The 22,760-nt window shown below is 45.6% G+C and overlaps 1 protein-coding gene across 3 annotated transcripts in view; it reads right to left on the reverse strand.

Moving 5' to 3' along the window:
* The window catches only part of KLHL24 (kelch like family member 24), an 85,000-nt gene that overhangs the window by 6,039 nt on the left and 56,201 nt on the right, over positions 1 to 22,760 (reverse strand). For 2 of the 3 annotated variants that reach the window (XR_011312503.1, XM_069727778.1), the window contains exon 7: positions 1,585 to 1,620. The exons of the other annotated variant lie outside the window; for it this stretch is intronic. Coding sequence is in view for 1 of the 2 variants with exons in the window: in XM_069727778.1 (XP_069583879.1) it covers positions 1,585 to 1,620 (36 nt within the window). In the remaining variant the exon portion in view is untranslated. The remainder of the gene's footprint in view (positions 1 to 1,584; positions 1,621 to 22,760) is intronic. 3 annotated transcript variants of the gene reach the window in all.

Raw genomic sequence — 22,760 nt, forward strand, 5'->3', positions numbered from 1 at the left:
TGGATAAAAGTATTGGGACATGCATCTTCATCATTGAATTCAGGTTTTTTTGTTTTTTCTCATTGCCACATGTGTATAAAATCCAGCCCGTCGCCATGTCGTCGGCCTTTACTAACGTGTGACAGAACAGCTGGTGGTGAAGAGCTCCCTGATACCAGCGTGGTCCTGTAATAGCACGTAACAAGTCAGTTCATGACATTTTTTCCCTTCTATATATTCCCCATCACCTGTGAGTGGTATTATTAACAAGTGAAAGGAACCGCAGCAACTCATACCCAAAGTGGAGACTACGTAAAGTCACAGAGCGGGGTCACCAAGAGCTGAGATGCAGAAGGCATAAAAGTCAACAATGCTCTGCTGACTCCATAACGGCAGAGTCCAAACCTTCCCTGGTATTAACATCAGCACAAAAAATCATCATGGCTCGAGTTTTCATGGCCTAGCAGCTGCACAATGCCAACCGTCAGATGGGGTGGTGTAAAGCAACCACCACTGGACTGTGGAATAGTGGAAACGTGTTCTGTGATCACATCTGGTGCCTGATGGACGAGCTCAGGTTTGGTGAATGTCAGGAGAACATTACCTGCCTGACTCCATTGTGTCAGCTATAAGGTTGTGTCGAGAAGGGATAATGCTATGGAGCAGATTATCAGGGATTGGCCTAAGCCCCTTAGTTCCAGTGAAGGATAATCTTAATGTGTCAGTACAACAAGACATTTTTGGCAATTGTATCCTTCCAACTTTGTGGGAAAAGTTTGGGGAAGACACTTTTATATTCCCCGTGACTGTGTCCCAATGCACAAAGCAAGAACCATAAAAACATGGTTGATGGGAGTTTCGCATAGAACAGGTGTGGGGAATCTTTTTTCTGCGAAGGGCCATTTGCATATTTATACAATCCTTCACGGGCCGCACAAACTCTGTCCACAAAGGACATCATGACTGTGGCACTGGTTTCAGGACGCAATCTTTCATTGCATGCCCTTCAGTGTTCAGTAGTGAACACTGTGTGTGTGTGCTAACAGAGCAAGAAGAAATTAATGAGCTGGTTACAATCAAAATACACCTCCCTGCCCAAGAATGCGGTCACTGAGAATCTGCTCAGGGGCCTGATAAAAGGTCATCAAGGGCCGTAAATGGCCCTGGGGCCTGAGGTTCCCCACCCCTGGTGTAGAAGAACCTGACTAGCTGCACAGAGGTTTGACTTCCACCCCAGGTTTGGGATGAACTACAATGGACATTTGTGAGCCAAGTCATCTCTTCCAACAGCAATGTCTAACCTCAGAAATGTTGCTCTGCTCTGGATGAATGAGCAAACATTCCCAGAGACACCTTAAAAATCTTGTAGAAAGCATTTCCACAAGAGTGGAGGTTGTTATAGCTGCAAAAGGGGAACCAACTCCATATTAATGCCTCTGGACTTAGGATGGGAGGTCATGAGAGCCCCTGTAGGTGTAATGTGGACATGTCCCAATACTGTTGTCCATGTAGTGTACACGAGTGCTACTAAAATAGTATAAGAAATACACAGTGACAAGAGGGATTAATAAGTGAAGTTATTTTACATGACTGGTGAAATCTCACCTTGAGAACTGTGTTCAAGTCAGAAGGCCCTACCACCTAAAGGACATGAAAATTAGACACATTCAGGGAAGGGCCACATAAATATCTGCGCAACACAGGACAACAAAAAACCATAGGTAATAAACTATAGAAATGCAGGAAATTAAGCGCCATGAGCTCAAGTTTCGTGGGTACATGTTATTACCCAGTTATCTGGTTATGCACAAACAGTGGAGATAAGTGGGTACATAAAATACCTATTGGTATAAAATTCTCTCCTATAGTAAAGGCCCCCTTACACAGAGTAATGTTGACCAATCCCGACGATATAGATGGGTTTAGCAGTCTAATGTGTATGAGGGTCCAGAGCAATTGATTGTTAGGTGAGATGTCAATCAGCCATGTCTGATTTCGGACAGCTCTCTCATAGAGAACACAGGAGCCTCGATTGAACAAGTGACCCCATGTACTGGAGACAAGCATCTGATGTGTATGGTGGTCTTAAACACCTTAGCCTAAAGTTGATGTGAATGGATGATTTCAACTATTCGTTGGGTTGAATTTAAACAGACAGACCGTCATTGTCTAAAATTTGGTTGGCCATGTTTGACTATTTTGTCCATTAGTTTGATAAAAAAAAGAGCTTTCGCATAACAAATGATTTTTCATTGAAAAAAACATTCCCAGAAGGATTTGTCACTTGGTATTATTGAACATGTTTGGCAACACCAAATCTCAGCCTCCATTTGTGACTTTGTTGGGGCTTCTGTATGAAGTCCTGAAAATTGGATTCCGAACTGCCCCTGGCAAAGCCATGAACTTAAGTGGAAAATGCTCCAAACATCCTAGTTACAAATGTCAAATATAAAAAAATAGGCAAAAACTCACTTCATTTTTCAACTTATCGCTCACCTTTCCGGCCGCTCTGCTGCTCATTACCTGCTATTCCGTCCTCTTCTTTCTACCGTCGGGTGCCGAGTCTCTGGCTACTTCACTATAGGCCAGGACTTTCGGCCGTGTCCAGGCCTCATAGGTCAATGCATATTGGCCACATCCAGAAGTCTTGGCCTATAGTGAAGAATCTTGAGATCTGGTAGAAACAGCAGCAACAAGAGGACTAGATTTCGGGCACTGAGGCAGCCTGGGAGGTAAATAATGACATGAGCATTGTTAGGGAAAAAAACAACTAATTTCTTTCCGAACACCTTGCTGCCTGCCATCTGGTCCCGTTCTTTCTAATGTCACGGGCTGCATCTCCACTGTCTGCACTATAGGTTATGATTCCAGGCTCAGGGTTAAATGAGAGTCCTAAGGTAGCGGCTAGTGATGGGCGAAACATTGGAAATTTGTGTCAGGCCGAAAAGTAAGGCTGGGTTCACATTACGTTATAGGCAGTCTGTTAAAGGGACTGCATTACACCGAGGCATAACGCAGTGTAAAGCAGTCCTTTAATGCTGCCATTAAGCAGGACGCATTTCGGACGCATTACTAGCGCACGCAAAAAATGGGCATGTGCTAGCGATGTGCCGTCATTGAGTAACGGACCCTGGGACGCGGGCTGCAGCGTTTCCGGGTCCGTCACCGCTAGTGCAGATGGAGCATCTGCTAGCTCTATCTGCGCTAGTGCGATCACATTTCAGCACTTGCGTTAACGCAGCCCGTTTAACGCATGTGTTGAACGGGCTGCTTTAACGCAATGTGAACTTAGCGTTAAAAGTTTGTTTTTGGGTACCTGAACAGTAAGCAACACGGTTTGACAATCAATTTCACATGCTGTTGTGCAAATGGAATAGACTATAGAAATTATTGGCAATTATCAAGACATACTTAACAAAGCAGTGGTTCTGCATGTGGGGACCACAGACCACATATCAGTACCAATGCTTTCTGGCTGATGTTTTGGTCACTTTTGAATGTTGGCTGTGCTTTCACACTCGTGGTAGCATGAAATGGACTCTACGACCCACGCAAGTGGCTCAGGTCGTGCAGTTCATCCAGGATGGCACATCAATGCGAGCTGTGGAAAGGTTTGCTGTGTCTGTCAGCGTAGTGTCCAGAGGCTGGAGGCGCTACCAGGAGACAGGCCAGTACACCAGGAGACATGGAGGGGGCCGCAGGAGGGCAACAACCCATCAGCAGGACCGCTACCTCAGCCTCTGTGCAAGGAGGAACCGGAGGAGCACTGCCAGAGCCCTGCAAAATGACCTCCAGAAGGCCACAAATGTGCACGTGTTTGCACAAAGGGTAAGAAACCTAGTCCATGAGGATGGTCTAATTGCCCGACGTCCACAGATGGGGGATGTACTCACAGCCCAACACCATGCAGGATGCTTGGCATTTGCTACAGAACACCAGGATTGGCAAATTCGCCACTGGCACCCTGAGCTCTTCACAGATTAAAGCAGGTTCACACTGAGCACATGTGACAGACGTGACAGAGTCTGGAGAAGCCAAGGAGCGCGATCTGCTGCCTGCAACATGCTTCAGCATGACCAGTTTGGCAGTGGGTCAGTAATGGTGTGGAGTGGCATTTCTTTGGAGGGCCGCATAGCCCTCCATGTGCTCGCCAGAGGTAGCCTGACTGCCATTAGGTACCGAGATGAGATCCTCAGACCTCTTGTGAGACCATATGCTGGTGCGTTAGGCCCTGAGTTCCTCCTAATGCAGGACAATGCCAGACCTCATGTGGCTGGAGTGTGTCAGCAGTTCATGCAAGATGAAGGCATTGAAGCTATGGACTGGCCCGCCCGTTCCCCAGACCTGAATGCGATTGAACACATCTGGGACATCATGTCTCGTACCATCCACCAACGTCAAATTGCACCACAGACTGTCCAGGAGTTGGCGGATGCTTTAGTCCAGGTCTAGGAGGAGATCCCTCAGGAGACCATCCGCAGCTTCATCAGGAGCATGCCCAGGTGTTGTAGGGAGGTCATACAGGCACATCGAGGCATCACACACACAACTAAACAGCATTTCCACTGAAGTCGGATCAGCCTGTAATTTGATTTTCCACTTTGATTTTGAGTATCCTTCCAAATCCAGACCTCCGTGGGATATTCATTTTGATTTACACTGATCATTTTTATGTTTTATTGTTCTCAACACATTCCACTATGTAATGAATAAAGATTTGCAACTGAAATATTTCATTCAGTGATATCTAAGATGTGGTATTTAGTGTTCCCTTTAGTTTTTTGAGCAGTGTAATTAAAAAATACGATGTGGTTTCCCCCTATTTTTGACAGCCAGTCAAGCTAAAGCAGACAGCTGGGGGCTGGTACTCTGAGGCTGGTAAAGGGCTATGGATAATGATTCCCCCAGTCTAAAAATAGTAGCCCGCAGCCACCCCGCTTTGCCTAGCTCTTTACACTTGCCCTGTCGCGGTGGCAAGTGGGGTTCATATTTGTGGGGTTGGTGTCATCTTTGTAACTCCAGGTGACATCAAGCCAAGCAGTTAGTAATGGATTGGCGTCTATGAGACGCCTATTCATTACTAACCCCAAAGTCATATTCTCATTAAAAAAACACCCAGAATAAAGTCCTTTATTTGAAATAAAAATACACATCATGTATTAAAAATAACAAATGGAATGGGCGTTAGGTGAGAATTTTTTTTGTGTATTATTGTCTATTTTTAAAGGAGACCAGGGCTTCGACGGAATGAGTGTAAGGTCAGTATAAGAGTGTTTGTTATTTTTAAATAAATTTGTAAAACTGTGTGCATTTTTATTTAAAATTAATAACTTTATTCTGAATATTTTTACTGACAATATGACTATAAGGTTAGTAATGGAGAGGAGTCTTATAGACACCTCTCCATTATTAGCTGCTGGGCTTGATGTCACCTGAAAATACAAAAGTGATAACAACCCCACAAATATGAACCCCACTTGCCACCGCCACAGGGCAAGTGGGAAGACCCGGGCAAAGCGCCAGAATTGGCGCTTCTAATGGCCTTTACTGGGGTATCTGCAGGCTGCTATTTTTAGTCTGGGTGTGGCCAATATTCATCGCCCATTACCAGCCTGAGAATACCAGTCCCCAGCTGTCTGCTTTAGCATGGCTGGTTGTCAAAAAATGGGGGGGGACCCCACGCCATTTTTAAAAAATTATTTAAATAATTTTAAAAAATGGAGTGGTGACCCCTCTATTGATAAAAAGCCATGATAAAGCTGATAGTTGAGGGTTGAAGCCCACAACTGTCAGTTTTGCCATCCTGGTTATCCAAAATAGAAAGACCCAACGTCATTTTTTTTAAATGTATTTATTTAAAGCGCGGGCATCGGCTGATGACTACTCCCATCAGCCACACCAGGTCACGCTGTTATTAGCAGCACCAGGCATAGGCTGATGAGAGTAGTACTCACATCAGCCGATGAGATTTTGACCAGAGGTAAACTTTTTACCCCCGGTCACAGCTGATCGCACTCCGTTCGGCGGTAATAATCTTACCGCCGTTCAGAGCCGCCAGTGTTTCTTGCGCTGTCATGCAGATGACAGTGTGGGAATAAGCCGATGTTCAGGGTGCCGAACCTGAACAGTAACACGGACTTCTTGGAGAAGTCCATGTTCGGGGTCCGAGCCTGAACAGTAGGTGTTTGGTACGCACCCCGAACTTTACTGTTCAGGTTCGCCCATCACTAGTAGCGGCGCATGTTTGGACTTCGACCTTACAAGATGGATTGACATTTGAGGCCTAGATTTTAACAAGAGCCCTGGCCTACAGTGAAGAGGTTGTACGACAGAGGAAAGTAAAGACGTGGAAAGCAGGAAGCGAACAACGGGGAGACTGGAGAGGTGAGCGATGAGGTATTCATTTCTTTTTTTGCCGGCACAATACCTGTTCCAGCATACATACTAATTCAAAATATGAACAAACCTAGAGAACTTGTCTAGTTTGTAACCCAGGAACTGCCCGTAGTTTCTCTCTGTTGGCTCAACTCCAGGGTTTTGGATCATTTTTAATAACACAACACCAGAAGTGTGAAGGTCGTCGAAGAGGTGAAATATTATTATATATGTTGTCACTGGCAGAATTTGAAGCTCGTGAGCTCTAATCCAAACTCTCCAACCAGCTACCACGGGTCTTTAATAGAACTGGTGTTCTCATATAGGCCAAAGGGACTTTTTAGCCAGCCTATATCTTCGAAAGCTCCAGGGCCCAGATGCATCCACTATAAGTAGGCATCTGATTTTTGTAGCATGTTCCGACCTATTTGCACCTCTACTTGCAGCTCTACTCTTTCTGTATGTAAAGTACCGTATATTATGCCCCCTACCATGAAGGACTAGAAGAGATAGATGAAGATGGAGGACTTGTGATATACTGTTCTTGTCCTAAAAATTGGCTAGTTCAGCAAATGGGAGGACTGGGGGGCCCACACAATGTGGAACAGGCTGCAAAAATTCGCTCAACTATTAAAGAGATAGTTATCTAGTCAAACAAAATACTTTTAGAACCGTCCCAGGAGCATTGATAGGCTCGTCTGATCCTCCTCTTTACCTAGTGATAGTTTTATGTGTTTATAGATGATTCTAGTAGTAGAGAAAGGAGAGCGAGAAGCATATATTGTGATGAAAGCGAGTAAGAATAATCATAAGCAACCACTAGAGGGCACCTCACAACACTTCATGGACTATTGCCACCATTGTTGTCATCAGAGATAAAATAAACAAAAAACTCACAACTTTGCGTCCAATAGCGTTTTATTACAATTAAAGCAAACCAACACGTGCATTTGTGGAGCCGAAACAGAAAAGCAATATCCTACAAGAATGTTTTTACTGGAATCTTTCCCTGTTTGTGTAAGCGGCTTTGGTCATGTGTGAATGGTGTTTTGTAAAATTGCGGGGGTTTTTTTCATAGCCCCAGTCTATCAAACTAAAAACTAAGCAATTTTCTGACCATATTGCAACTGCATTAAACCTAAAACTATCCCATTGTGTTGTGTCTACAGCTCCTATGCAGACCCGAGTGTCTCTATATCAACAGACTACAAACAAACAAATCCCGTGAAGTCTAATCCTGAGGGGACTCAATAATAGAGAAAAATTTGAAATGCTGTCAGAGACTCATTGTCACGGATGGAGCCAAGAGGAAACACTCAGCGAGTGGCTACAGCGGAGATGTGCACTGGAGGCTTGATATCACTGCTGCAGCTGAAACATCGAGACTGGAGCAACGGTGAGGAGCCGGTGATGGCCACAGGGAGGGCGACTACCTGCTCAGTTTGTTGTTTTAGGCATTTTAAAGGGACTCTGTCATCAATGACTGTTCAAGCCAAATACAGGCGCTCGGTGAACCCTTTGCAAGGCCAAACATTTTAAGGGGTATTCCCAGCACTAAGATCCTAATATTAGCAAATACCTCCAATTAGAAATGTATTATAGTTTTTCTGATTCCCTATGTCTCTCGCATGTTTCTCCCGACATTTGCAAGAAAAAGTGTGTGTGTTTTTTGTGGGAGGAAGGGACATTTTATTGGGGCATGTCCTGCAATTCCAAAGCAAAAAGAGACTTGATTAATCCTTAGGAACCTTGAGCTTGAAATTCAAGGGGTGTGTTTTTCTTGTTTTGCCCTGACAGCAGAGGTGGTGCTAGAGAGCAGGTGTGAAAAAAATTTCTGTGTGTGTAGACAGGTGGATGCTGAGTTTGCTAGAACTCATGGTTTTGTCTGCTCTAACTTGGCTAAACCTATTCCTATTTGCCCCATCTACACAGCACCACTTGCAGAGAGAACACTGACACATTGTTCAGAACATAAGACTGAAAGAGGGGTCTTTTCATTATGAAGTAAGCCCTTGTTATGTCCTGAAGGGTCTCCACAATCCAATGGTTCTGGGCTTGCCCTGGTAGGTGAAGCATAATCCAACTGTCAACTGGCAATCCAGAGAGATTGTAAAGTGGGGAGATTACGGTCATGGTAACTGCCTAAACGATTCCCCTTCTGCTGTATCTACAGGGTCCTTACTGGCATTTTTGTCTGACTTGGAGGACCCTCCCCAGTTTTGCAGAAGCGGGTAGGCATCTCAGCCTTGAATACTGACCTGGAAGGTGAGGTGTTGGAGGCCCGCGGGACACCCCTGTCTCCTGCCCTTCAGGGAGGTTATTTGTGCCGTCTAAATTGCGCTGCAAGTTAACTAGAGAATTTCATAACTCTGTACTTGCTGGCCACCCAGGTGGTAAGGTAACAGCGGACCTCCTTTCTCATCGTTTTTGGTGGCCGGGGTTGCATCGGGATGTGGTTGAACAAGTGGCTTCCTGCAATTTTTGCGCACGTTCTAAGGTAACACATACCTGTCCATCTAGTCCTGTTTCTCCACTACCTGTTCCTAACAGGGTCAGGAGAGACAGGTATAAACGTTTGACTGACAGAAAACGCGTTCTAGGTCCGGACCTGAATGTGAATGACTTAGTGTGGTTGTTTACCAGGAATTTCAGGTTGAGGGTTCCTTGCTGGAAGTTGGGTCATAGATTCATTCGTCTCTATAAGAAAACAGCCGTCGTTGGTTCAGCAGCATTTTATCTTGAGCTACCTCAGGCTCATCCACACCGTTTTTCACAGGTATTTGCTTAAGAGATATGTTAAACCACTTGAGCCCTCACCCCTACTGCCTCCCCCAATAATGTTTGATGGTAACTTCAAGTTTCAAATTTCGAGGATTGTAGATTCTCACCTGCGACGTTGTTCCTTTTAATACTTGGAACATTGGAGGGGTTATGGTCCAGAGGAAAGGATGTGCTTTTCTGCATCAGAAGTGAAAGCCCCCAGGCTGGTTTGCTCGTTCCACACCTCTTATCCTGAGAAACCTGGTCTTGAATGCCTGGAGGCCAATTGTAGAAGGGAGGGTACTGTCACGGATGTGTCAGAGGCTGGAGACTGTTGCACTGTATCTATCTGCAGAAGGTCTCAGCAGTTTTCTTTACAGTCTTCGGCCTGGTCCTACTGACGCGAGGACCCAGTGGCCACCTCCCCCAGCTTTAATGGTCACACCTGGATCTGGGTGTTTATAACTCCCAACTTGCTGTTGGGAGTTGTGGGTGATATTTCCATTTGCATTTCCCTGTTGAGGCTTGGAGCTGTAGCAGTTGCCTATTGTCCTCTTTGGAGTTTGGAGGACATTGGTGTTTGAGTCTTCTCAAGCTAAGTGTTCCTTTGTTTTGTTGGTCTATCCCAGTTGACTTTAGAGGTAGTGGGAATTGACTAGCGCTTATGCTGTCCTTCTCAATGCAGGGCTTATCGCCAAGGTCAGGTAGGGATTAGGTATCCTGCTCGGCAATAGGTGCGGAACCTATATAGGAACGACAGACAGATCTAAAGTTGCCCTGTCTGCTCTAGGGGTCTCCACTCCCCCCTTCCCTAGTGTTTGGTTCCATTTCCCTATTCCTTTGTGTTGCACTTAGCCTTTCCTTCACAAAGCGTGACACTGTTATAGTAACAGTTAATTGCCAGTGGCGACTAGAGTTGAGCGAATTTCTCCCAACAAACAGGCTCTCCGTGCATGTGCTGTGACACAGCTGCGACACATGCAGCTGCGGCGCCGATCAGCTGATCAGCCGGCATGATCCAGGAAGCCGGGTTCCCTCTGCAGCTTATTCGGAAAGCGCTACAGCTTGACGAATAAGAGGAAACCCAAACAAATTCGCTCAACTCTAGTGGTGACCAAAAGTTTTGCATTTATTTAAAAGTGTGATTAATTTTGTCTGGTTGTTTTGATGCCATTTTCCTGGTGATTTTAGTAAACCGGAAGCAAATGGTTGTCAACTATAAGGATGAAAATTGTGTTTGACATTGTTTTATCCCTTTTTGTGTTAGTTTTCAACATTTGCTGGGCCAAATGTTTTGCATATTTTGTCATAGGTAGTTGAATTTTGCCTAAATTTTTGTTTGTGTGTTTTTTGGTTAAAACATGGCAAAGACCAAGACAAATTTATCACCACATGTCAGAAAGATTATTATTCTGAGAGTGAAGTCAGGCAAAAACTAAAGAGGTAGCTATGGAATTAACCCCTTAATCCCATTGGACGTACTATCCCGTCAAGGTGACCTGGGACTTAATTCCCAGGGACGGGATAGTACGTCATAGAGATCGGCCGCGCTCACGGGGGGAGCGCAGCCGATCGCGGCCAAGTGTCAGCTGACTATCGCAGCTGACATCCAGCACTATGCGCCAGGAGCGGTCACGGACCTCCCCTGGAACATTAACCCCCGGCACACTGCCATCAAACATGATTGCAGCATTCCGGGGGCATAGGGAAGCATCGCGCAGGGAGGGGGCTCCCTGTGGGCTTCCCTGAGACCCTCGGTACAAGGCGATGTGCTCACCTTGTACCGAGAGTCTCCTCCCTGCAGGCCCCGGATCCAAAATGGCAGCGGGGCTGCAGGGAGGTGGTTTACCAGCGCCTGCTCAGAGCAAGCGCTGCTAAGCCTGCAGCCCTGCATGTCAGATCGCTGATCTGACACAGTGCTCTGCAAAGTGTCAGATCAGCGATCTGACCCTATAACATGATGCCCCCCCTGGGGCAGTGTTATAAAGTAAAAAAATAAATATTCACATGTGCAAATAATAAAAAATAAATTCCTAAATAAAGAAAAAAAAATAATATATATATATATATATATATATATATATATATATATATATATATATATATATATATATATATATATATATATATATATATATATATATATATATATATATACACACACACCGTATTTTCCGGCGTATAAGACGACCCCCAAATTTTCCAGTTAAAATATAAAATCTTCTCAAAAGTCGGGGGTAAAAGTCGACCGCAATCTGCGGTCGAAGTATATAGTGGGGGGGAGTGGTCCCGTTGACGAGGTGAGGGAGCGCCTCACCAGGAAGGTATAAGTGAAGCAAACTGTCAGCGTCTGGGATGCCAGGGGTATGCAAAAAAGAGAGAGATCGGTGCTGTGCCTAGAAAAACACTCTTTCACTCATCTGGCTCGCCCTTGCATCCTATTATCTCCTTCTCTGCCTCTGCTTCACTTACACCTTCCCGGTGAGGTGCCCCCTCACCTCGTCATTGGGACCGCTCCCCCCACAATATGCGGTGACCGCAGATTACTCCGCATCTGCCCTATAAGACGACACCTGGCGTATAAGACGATACCCGACTCTTGAGAAGATTTTCAAGGGTTAAAAAGTAGTCTTATACGCCAGAAAATACAGTGTATATATATATATATATATATATATATATATCTATAGTTCCCATAAATGCATTCCTTTATCTACCATATTTTCTGGTGTATGAGATGACTGGGCGTATAAGACGACCCCCAACTTTTCCATATGAAACATGGAGTTTGGGATATACTCGCCGTATAAGACGGGGTCATCTTATACGCCTCTGCGTTATAAACTGTAGTGAAACACTTGGGGGTTCAAAGCTCTCACAACACATGTAGCTAAGATCCTTAGGGGGTTTACTTTCCAAAATAGTGTCACTTGTGGGGGGGGGTTTCAATGTTTAGGCACATCAGGGGCTCTCCAAACGCAACATGGCGTCCCATCTCAATTAAAGCCAATTTTGCATTGAAAAGTCAAATGGCGCTCCTTCCCTTCCGAGCTCTGCCATGCGCCCAAACAGTGGTTTACCCCCACATATGGGGTATCGGGTTACTCAGGACAAATTGTACAACAACTTTTGGGGTCCTTTTTCTCCTGTTACCCTTGGTAAAATAAAACAAATTGGAGCTGAAGTAAATTTATTGTGAAAAAAAATTAAATGTTCCTTTTTTTTTAAACATTCAAAAAAATTCCTGTGAAACACCTGAAGGGTTAATAAACTTCTTGAATGTGGTTTTGAGTACCTTGAGGGGTGCAGTTTTTAGAATGGTGTCACACTTGGTTATTTTCTATCATATAGATCAGGGGTCCCCAACTCCAGTCCTCAAGGCCCACCAACAGGTCATGTTTTCAGGATTTCCTTTGCATTGCACAGGTGATGCAATTATTACCTGGGCAAGACTAAGGAAATCCTGAAAACATGACATGTTGGTGGGCCTTGAGGACTGGAGTTGGGGACCCCTGATATAGATCCCTCAAAATGACTTCAAATGTGATGTGGTCCTTAAAAAAAAATGGTGTCGTAAAAATGAGAAATTACTGGTCAACTTTTAACCCTTATAACTCCCTAGCAAAATAAAATTTTGTTTCCAAAATTGTGCTGATGTAAAGTAGACATGTGGGAAATGTTACTTATTAAGTATTTTGTGTGACACATCTCTGTGATTAGAGGGCATAAAAATTCAAAGTTGGAAAATTGCTTAATTTTCAAAATTTTCGACAAATTTCCGCTTTTTTCACAAATAAACGCATGTAATATCAAAGAAATGTTACCACTATCATAAAGTACAATATGTCACGAGAAAACAGTGTCAGAATCACCATTATCCGTTGAAGCGTTCCAGAGTTATAACCTCATAAAGGGACAGTGGTCAGAATTGTAAAAATTGGCCCGGTCATTAACGTGCAAACCACCCTCGGGGCTTAAGGGGTTAAACTGCTGTCAGAGTGAAGTGTCACATATAGTAAAGAAATAAAAAGAAGGTTATGGAACAGCTGACAAACCTAGAAGTGGACGACCATGGAAAACATCCTTCAAAGTTGATCACATTATTAAGAAAAATACAGTATCTGATGTCCATAGAATTGCTGTACAGATTATGAACGAAGAATATGGGGTCAAAGTGAGTCGCCAAACTGTGGTGTGACTGCTAAGAGCAGTAGGCTTGAATGCACAAGTTCCAGTCAAGAAGCCTTTCACCTCTGCAAAGAACCGGAAGGACAGACTTGTGTTTGCACAGAACAAGGCCATTGGAAAGAGACAGATTGGTCTAAAGGTACCGTCACACTAAGCGACGCTGCAGCGATACCGACAACGATCCGGATCGCTGCAGCGTCGCTGTTTGGTCGCTGGAGAGCTGTCACACAGACCACTCTCCAGCGACCAATGATGCCGGTAACCAGGGTAAACATCGGGTTACTAAGCGCAGGGCCGCGCTTAGTAACCCGATGTTTACCCTGGTTACCATCGTTAAAGTAAAAAAAAAACAAACACTACATACTTCCCTTCCGCTGTCTGTCCTCGGCGCTGTGCTTTCCTGCACTGACTGTGAGCACAGCGGCCGGAAAGCAGAGCGGTGACGTCACCGCTCTGCTTTCCGGCTGCCCGGCGCTCACAGCCAGAGCAGAGAAGCAGAGCGCCGGGGACAGACAGCGGTAGGTAAGTATGTAGTGGTTGTTTTTTTTACTTTAACGATGGTAACCAGGGTAAACATCGGGTTACTAAGCGCGGCCCTGCGCTTAGTAACCCGATGTTTACCCTGGTTACCAGCGAAGACATCGCTGAATCGGCGTCACACACGCCGATTCAGCGATGTCAGCGGGAGATCCAGCGACGAAACAAAGTTCTGGACTTTCTTCCCCGACCAGCGATATCACAGCAGGGGCCTGATCGCTGCTGCCTGTCACACTGGACGATATCGCTAGCCAGGACGCTGCAACGTCACGGATCGCTAGCGATATCGTCTAGTGTGACGGTACCTTAAGGTGTTGTGGTCAAATGAATCCAAGTTCAATCTATTTGGTTGTTATGGCAAGCACTATATATACCGCCCATTGGAAAACGTAATGATGTAAAGTACTAATCACCTACAGGGAAACATGTTGGTGGCAATGTCATGGTTTGGGGTTGCTTTCCCTCATCTGCCACTGGCCCTCTGCATAGAATTGATGGAAATATGAATGCTACCACGTACAAGGATATTCTGGAGAACGTAATGTTGCCGCATGGTAAAACCAAAGTAGGCAGGGGCTGGAAATTCCAGCAAGAAAATGATCCTAAGCACCCATCATATTTAGTTGAAAATTGCTTAGCAAAGAAAATTGTTCGCCTGTTGCAATGACCAAGCCAATCACCTGATTTACATCCTATAGAGAACCATTGGGATGAGTGATGGTGACGAGTTGGGGCCCATATCCATAGCAAAAAAACATGGATTATTTGCAGATCTGTAAATGGAATGGAGTAAGATCCCTCAAGATGTCTTGGATACCCTAGTAACTTCAATGCCCTGTCGGTGTGGTGAAGTAATTAAAGCAAGAGGTTATGCTACAGAATACTAAGTTATGGCATTGTAACAATTAATTACTCTCTATGTTGTGATCAATAAATAGTAGATATCAACTGACCTTACCTACCGTATACAGGTCCTTCTCAAAAAATTAGCATATAGTGTTAAATTTCATTATTTACCATAATGTAATGATTACAATTAAACTTTCATATATTATAGATTCATTATCCACCAACTGAAATTTGTCAGGTCTTTTATTGTTTTAATACTGATGATTTTGGCATACAACTCCTGATAACCCAAAAAACCTGTCTCAATAAATTAGCATATCAAGAAAAGGTTCTCTAAACGACCTATTACCCTAATCTTCTGAATCAACTAATTAACTCTAAACACATGCAAAAGATACCTGAGGCTTTTATAAACTCCCTGCCTGGTTCATTACTCAAAACCCCCATCATGGGTAAGACTAGCGACCTGACAGATGTCAAGAAGGCCATCATTGACACCCTCAAGCAAGAGGGTAAGACCCAGAAAGAAATTTCTCAACAAATAGGCTGTTACCAGAGTGCTGTATCAAGGCACCTCAATGGTAAGTCTGTTGGAAGGAAACAATGTGGCAGAAAACGCTGTACAACGAGAAGAGGAGACCGGACCCTGAGGAAGATTGTGGAGAAGGACCGATTCCAGACCTTGGGGAACCTGAGGAAGCAGTGGACTGAGTCTGGTGTGGAAACATCCAGAGCCACCGTGCACAGGCGTGTGCAGGAAATGGGCTACAGGTGCCGCATTCCCCAGGTAAAGCCACTTTTGAGCTACAGAGAAGCAGCACTGGACTGTTGCTAAGTGGTCCCAAGTACTTTTTTCTGATGAAAGCAAATTTTGCATGTCATTCGGAAATCAAGGTGCCAGAGTCTGGAGGAAGACTGGGGAGAAGGAAATGCCAAAATGCCTGAAGTCCAGTGTCAAGTACCCACAGTCAGTGATGGTGTGGGGTGCCATGTCAGCTGCTGGTGTTGGTCCACTGTGTTTCATCAAGGGCAGGGTCAATGCAGCTAGCTATCAGGAGATTTTGGAGCACTTCATGCTTCCATCGGCTGAAATGCTTTATGGAGATGAAGATTTCATTTTTCAGCACGACCTGGCACCTGCTCACAGTGCCAAAACCACTGGTAAATGGTTTACTGACCATGGTATTACTGTGCTCAATTGGCCTGCCAACTCTCCTGACCTGAACCCCATAGAGAATCTGTGGGATATTGTGAAGAGAAAGTTGAGAGACGCAAGACCCAACACTCTGGATGAGCTTAAGGCCGCTATTGAAGCATCCTGGGCCTCCATAACATCTCAGCAGTGTCACAGGCTGATTGCCTCCATGCCACGCCGCATTGAAGCAGTCATTTCTGCCAAAGGATTCCCGACCAAGTATTGAGTGCATAACTGAACATTATTATTTGTTGGTTTTTTTGTTTGTTATTAAAAAACACTTTTATTTGATTGGATGGGTGAAATATGCTAATTTATTGAGACAGGTTTTTTGGGTTATCAGGAGTTGTATGCCAAAATCATCAGTATTAAAACAATAAAAGACCTGACAAATTTCAGTTGGTGGATAATGAATCTATAATATATGAAAGTTTAATTGTAATCATTACATTATGGTAATTAATGAAATTTAACACTATATGCTAATTTTTTGAGAAGGACCTGTATACTCGAGTATAAGACAAGATTTTCAGCCCATTTTTTTTTTAGGCTGAAAGTGCCCCTCTCAGCTTATACTCGAGTCATTGTCCCTGGGGGCCGGCGGGGGAGGGGGAGAGGCGGCTGTGACATACTCACCTGCTCCTGGCGAGGTCCCTGCATCTCCGATGGTCTCCAGGTGCCGGCAGCTCTTCCAGCTTTGAGCGGTCACATGGTGCAGCTCATTACAGTAATGTATATACGCGACTCCACTCCCACAGGGGTGGAGCTGAATATTCATTACTGTAATGAGTGGGACCAGTAACCGCTCAAAGCTGGAAGAGCTGCCGCGCCCGGAGAGTCCATCAGAGAAGCTACCAGGGACCGCGTCGGGAGCAGGTGAGTATAATGGGGAGGGGGAGCAGGAAGATATTCACCTGTCCTCGTTCCACCGCTAGGTGCCGTCTTCCGTGTCATCTGCCTGTGACGCTCAGGTCAGAGGGCGCGATGACGTGGTTAGTGCGCGCCCTCTGCTTGAGCGTCAGTGCGGAGGACGGGGAAGACACAGTGGCGCCCGGCAGTGGAATGGGGAAAGGTGACTATAGCAAGTGCTGGGACCTGAGCAACGAGAGGTATGTCATTTTTTATTTTTTAATCGCAGCAACTGGGGCATAATAGTTTATGGAGCATCTTATGGGGCCATAATCAGCATTTGTGGAGCATTATATGGGGCATAATAGTCTATGGAGCATCTTATGGGGCCATAATCAGCAATTGTGTAGCATTATATGGGGCAAATGTCTGTATGGAGCATCTTATGGGGCATTAATCAACTTTTGTGCAGCATTATATGGGACATATTTTAATATGGAGCATCTTCTGGGGCCCATCATAAACTTTATGGAGCATTATATGGGGTGTATTTTGTATGGAGCATCTTATGGGGCCAATCATGAACTGTATGAAGCATTATATGGGGCTCCTGATTCAATATGGATATTCAAGAACACTTAGCCTACTGATGTCTCAATTAATTTTACTTTTATTGGTATCTATTTTTATTTTTGACATTTACCGGTAGCTGCAGCATTTTCCACACTAGGCTTATACTCGAGTCATTAAGTTTTCCCAGTTTTTTGTGGCAAAATTAGGGGGGTCGGCTTATACTCGGGCTGGCTTATACTCGAGTATATACGGTATATTCTAAAGCCGTTTGGTTAAAATTAAGGTCTTGCATGATGACAACTTCATGCACTTTCAAATCACCACAACAACAGGACAATGGCATCACGACAACCAGACAGAAGTAATCACACTTAAAAAAAAAATTCGAAATTTTTGGTCGTCACTGTAGTTGCTAGTGGTCGTAACCATGATACATAAGGTCCTGCAATGCCTGAACATGAGGAAAGAGACGGAGTGAATTAGAAAAACTATACTACATTTCTAATTGCGGCATTTGCTAATATTATTATTACACCTAATACATATTGGGATAGGGTCTTGGAGATGGGAATGCCCCTTTAGTGCACTTTCCCACTTGTTTATTTTCTCTCTCTGTCTTTACTAGTCTGAAACGTGTTTTAAGTTTATGTCTCATTTTGCTGTAAATTAAGTTTAATTACTACTCACACGAAATGTCATCATGAACCTTTCGGCCATATTCACACGTTCAATATTTGGTCAGTATTTACCTCAGTATTTATAAGCCAAAATCAGGAGTGCAGCAAACAGAGGAAAAGTGTAATAGAAACACGTCACCACTTCTGTATTTATCACCCACTCCTGGTTTTGGCTTACAAATACTGAGGTAAAATACTGAGCAAATACTGAACGTGTGAACATGGCCTAAGGAAAACTTTGGCTATTGCAGGGAGTGCTGACACTCTAGGCCACAGGTACACTCACAGTATTTGGTGAGATTTTTACCTCAGTATTTGTAAGCCAAAATCAAGAGTGGAACAATCAGAGGAAAAGTATAATAGAAACATGTCACCACTGCATTATTCACCCAATTTATCCCTCAAAATGAATATTTCTGAAATCTCATGCACATGTTGCTTATTTTTCTCTTGCAGATTTTAAGCAGTTTCAAGTCTGAGACATGTCCATTCCTTCAGCATTTTTCACCTATTCCAATGAATGCAAAAAATATGCATACAGTAATTTTTTTCCATTGCAGCGGCTTTTCTGCCAAGAGACGTGTTTTTGATGCAGAAACATGAGCACATATCCTTTCAACAGAGCACCCTTCGCAGTGACCTGACATGCACTTCCCTGAATCTTCATAAGTGTTACTGTGAAGAATACAAAAGCTTGGAAAATAAATTCTGCTGCAGAATGCAGATTGTCGTTCTTACTAAAACATGAATGATGGCGAATGAGGGGGTGTAAAAGCTGGGAAGTGGCTGACAATGGGGGCTTTTGTGTTTAGGCCCCAACAGCAATATCAATTTAGAAGTGGAATCGTCCCAAAGGAAATTCATGCCTCTATTATTATCCTGAAGGAAAGCCACGAAGTTTTATTGTTCAAAAGAATTAGAAATCCACATTAAAGTGTGAAAACCACAGTTTTATAAGTCATGATGAGCGCCTCTCCCGGTATATAACACACAGAACTCTCTTCTCCAGCACCACATTATACCCTTAGGCTGTGTGCACAGGTTGCAGATTTGGTGCGTTTTTTCCTTGCAGATTTTCTAGATAAACCAGAAACAATCCTGATGCCAGAAAAGTGAATGAGAAACCTGAAGTGTCATGCACACATTGAGTATTTTTGAATTGCAGATTTGGTCCAGAAAAGTCAATTTTCTGTGCGTTTTTGCCTGCATTTTTCACCATTGACTTCAGTCAAATCAGTCAAAAACGCAGGGCAAAACCGCTGTGTTTTTCCTGCCAAGAGCTGCAAAAATGGTGCAGAAATTTGACTCGATGTGTGCACTTAGCCTTATTCACAACCACCATCAGCTGGAGGAAAAAGCAAATACAAAGTATATACCGTATATACTCGAGTATAAGCCGACCCGAGTATAAGCCGACCCCCCTAATTTTGCCACAAAAAACTGGGAAAACTTATTGACTCGAGTATAAGCCTAGGGTGGAAATGCAGCATTTACCGGTGAATTTCAAAAATAAAAATAGATCATTATTTCCCCATAGCTGTGCCATATAGTGCTCTGCACCGTTCATATTTCCCCATAGGTGTGAACCATATAGTGCTCTGCACCGTCCATTGTGCCCCATAGATGTGCCATATACGGTGCTCTGCACCGTTCACTGTGCCCCATAGCTGTGCCATATACGGTGCTCTGCACCGTTCACTGTGCCCCATAGCTGTGCTGTGCCATATACGGTGCTCTGCACCGTTCACTGTGCCCCATAGCTGTGCCATATACGGTGCTCTGCACCGTTCACTGTGCCCCATAGCTGTGCTGTGCCATATACGGTGCTCTGCACCGTTCACTGTGCCCCATACATAGCTGTGCTGTGCCATATACGGTGCTCTGCACCGTTCACTGTGCCCCATAGCTGTGCTGTGCCATATACGGTGCTCTGCACCGTTCACTGTGCCCCATAGCTGTGCTGTGCCATATACGGTGCTCTGCACCGTTCACTGTGCCCCATAGCTGTGCTGTGCCATATACGGTGCTCTGCACCGTTCACTGTGCCCCATAGCTGTGCTGTGCCATATACGGTGCTCTGCACCGTTCATTGTGCCCCATAGCTGTGCTGTGCCATATACGGTGCTCTGCACCGTTCACTGTGCCCCATAGCTGTGCTGTGCCATATACGGTGCTCTGCACCGTTCACTGTGCCCCATAGCTGTGCTGTGCCATATACGGTGCTCTGCACCGTTCACTGTGCCCCATAGATGTGCCATATACGGTGCCCTGCACCGTTCACTGTGCCCCATAGCTGTGCTGTGCCATATACGGTGCTCTGCACCGTTCACTGTGCCCCATAGATGTTCCACATAAATTTGTGCCGCCGCTGCCGCAATAAAGAAAAAAAAACACATACTCACCTCCCTTGATTGCAGCTCCCGGCGTCTCGTTCCGGCGCCTCCATCTTCCCGGCGTCTCTGCTCTGACTGATCAGGCAGAGGGCGCCGCGCACACTGTATGCGTCATCGCGCCCTCTGCCTGAACAGTCAGAGAGCAGAGACGCCGGGAAGATGGAGGCGCCGGCCGGGAAGATGGATCGGCGCCCGGCGGCTGGAACGAGGACAGGTGAATATGCTATACTCACCTAGTCCTGGCGATCCTCGCGCTGTCCCCTCCTGTCTTCGGTGCCGCAGCTTCTTTCTCTATCAGCGGTCACCGGCACCGCTGATTAGAGAAATGAATAAGCGGCTCCGCCCCTATGGGAGGTGGAGCCGCTTATTCATTTCTGTAATGAGCGGTCCCACGTGACCGCTGAAGAGAGGAAGAAACTGCAGCGCCGAAGCCCGTGGGACGGCAGGGACAGCGCGAGGATCGCTGGGACTAGGTAAGTATACCCCAGCGCCCTCAGCCCCTCACCCGCCGACCCCACCGCTACCGTGACTCGAGTATAAGCCGAGGGGGGCACTTTCAGCCCAAAAATTTGGGCTGAAAATCTCGGCTTATACTCGAGTATATACGGTAATTATCTGTGACCGATCTGGCCTTGTGCATTACATGGACAGGATATAGTTGTGTGAAAAACTGTTTGCTTCCTTCTTGATTTCCTATTTTTTTGCATGTTTGTCACACTTAAAGGGAAGGTACCGCGTTTGTAGATCATTAATTAATCAATGTAATGTAGCATAACATGCTGTTATAACCCAGATTTGAATGCATGTAAAACAGATTTCGTGTGATATATGAGTAGAAAGAATGCACTGGGGGCTGACATCTTGGTTTTGCAGCAGTAGCAGGGCACTATCAGTGTCAGATTACGGCACCCCATGGACATAGGAGATAATAGACCGATAATTAGCAGTGAGCTGGGCACGCCTCTGTGGGCTGCACAACTCACTGCTGTAGGTGTGACTAGCTGCCATTTTATTATAGTCCAGTGCTATCTGTTCAGCTCCACTTGCTCTCTATTGCAGGACAGAAGCACTGACTTCTCCTCTGTACTGCAGGTTCTGGGCACACATCCTCTGCTCTCACACTCTGCCCTGTGTGCTTCCCTCTGCTCTGTCTCCGCCTCCCCACAATCCCAGTGATCTCCGGTAAACTGCACTCTCCCCCTGTGTCGCTCTCCCTCTCTGTGCGGCGTGGGGGGGTCTCTGTGCGGCGTGGGGGGGTCTCTGTGCGGCGTGGGGGATCTCTGTGCGGCGTGGGGGGATCTCTGTGCGGCGTGGGGAGGTCTCTGCGGCGTGGGGGGGTCTCTGTGCGGTGTGGGGGGGTCTCTGTGCGGCGTGGGGGGGGTCTCTGTGCGGCGTGGGGGGTCTCTGTGCGGCGTGGGGGGGTCTCTGTGCGGCGTGGGGGGGGTCTCTGTGCGGCATGGGGGATCTCTGGGCAGCGTGGGGGGTCTCTGTGCGGCGTGGGGGGGGTCTCTGTGCGGTGTGGGGAGGTCTCTGTGCGGCGTGGGGGGGTCTCTGCGGCGTGGGGGGGTCTCTGTGCGGTGTGGGGGGGGTCTCTGTGCGGTGTGGGGGGGGGTCTCTGTGCGGCGTGGGGGGGCTCTCTGCGGCGTGGGGGGGTCTCTGTGCAGCGTGGGGGGGTCTCTATGCGTGTATGCAAGCATCGTCCGATGGGACTACAAGTCCCATCGGACGATGCCTGCTACAATGACAGTGATTGACACATTAGCCAATTATGGGACAGTAATAGTCCCATCATCCGGCTAATGTGTTGAATGAAAAAAAAAAAATACTCCATACATACATGCTACATACATGCTACATACAATACATTACATACATATAGACATACAGTACATTAAACATAGATTTCATACTCACCATTACTTGTCACTTTGTTCCCCGAAGCCAGTGTCATCTGTAAAAAAAAATATGAAAAAAACAAACAACCAATATACTCCCTGTCCGCAGAAATCCACGAGTGTCCCACGACGATCTCCCGTGGAGAGCAGCAGCATCAGATAATGCGAGTGCTCTCTAGGGGCTCCAGGAACACAATGACAGCAGGAAGGTATCCTTCCACCACTGTATTCCTCCGCCGATGGAAAAAAAAAAGTCCCTAGTCTCACTTTATGCCATTGGTGTATGAGAAATTTTCCCAGGCAGCAATTGCCATAAAGTGAGACCTTGTCCTAAGGTAACCTCTCAGTGATGCACTGGAGGAGCCATTGTCTCATGTCAGTGTGTCACTGAGGGTCCTATAGAGCAGTGACATCACCCGATGTCACTGTTCTATAGGGGAGATCGTCGTGGGACACTTGTTATTAATTGGACTACGGCGGACAGGTAGTA

This window comes from Ranitomeya imitator, chromosome 5 (genome assembly GCF_032444005.1).
Source record: "Ranitomeya imitator isolate aRanImi1 chromosome 5, aRanImi1.pri, whole genome shotgun sequence".
In the NCBI taxonomy this organism is placed as follows: Eukaryota; Metazoa; Chordata; class Amphibia; order Anura; family Dendrobatidae; genus Ranitomeya; species Ranitomeya imitator.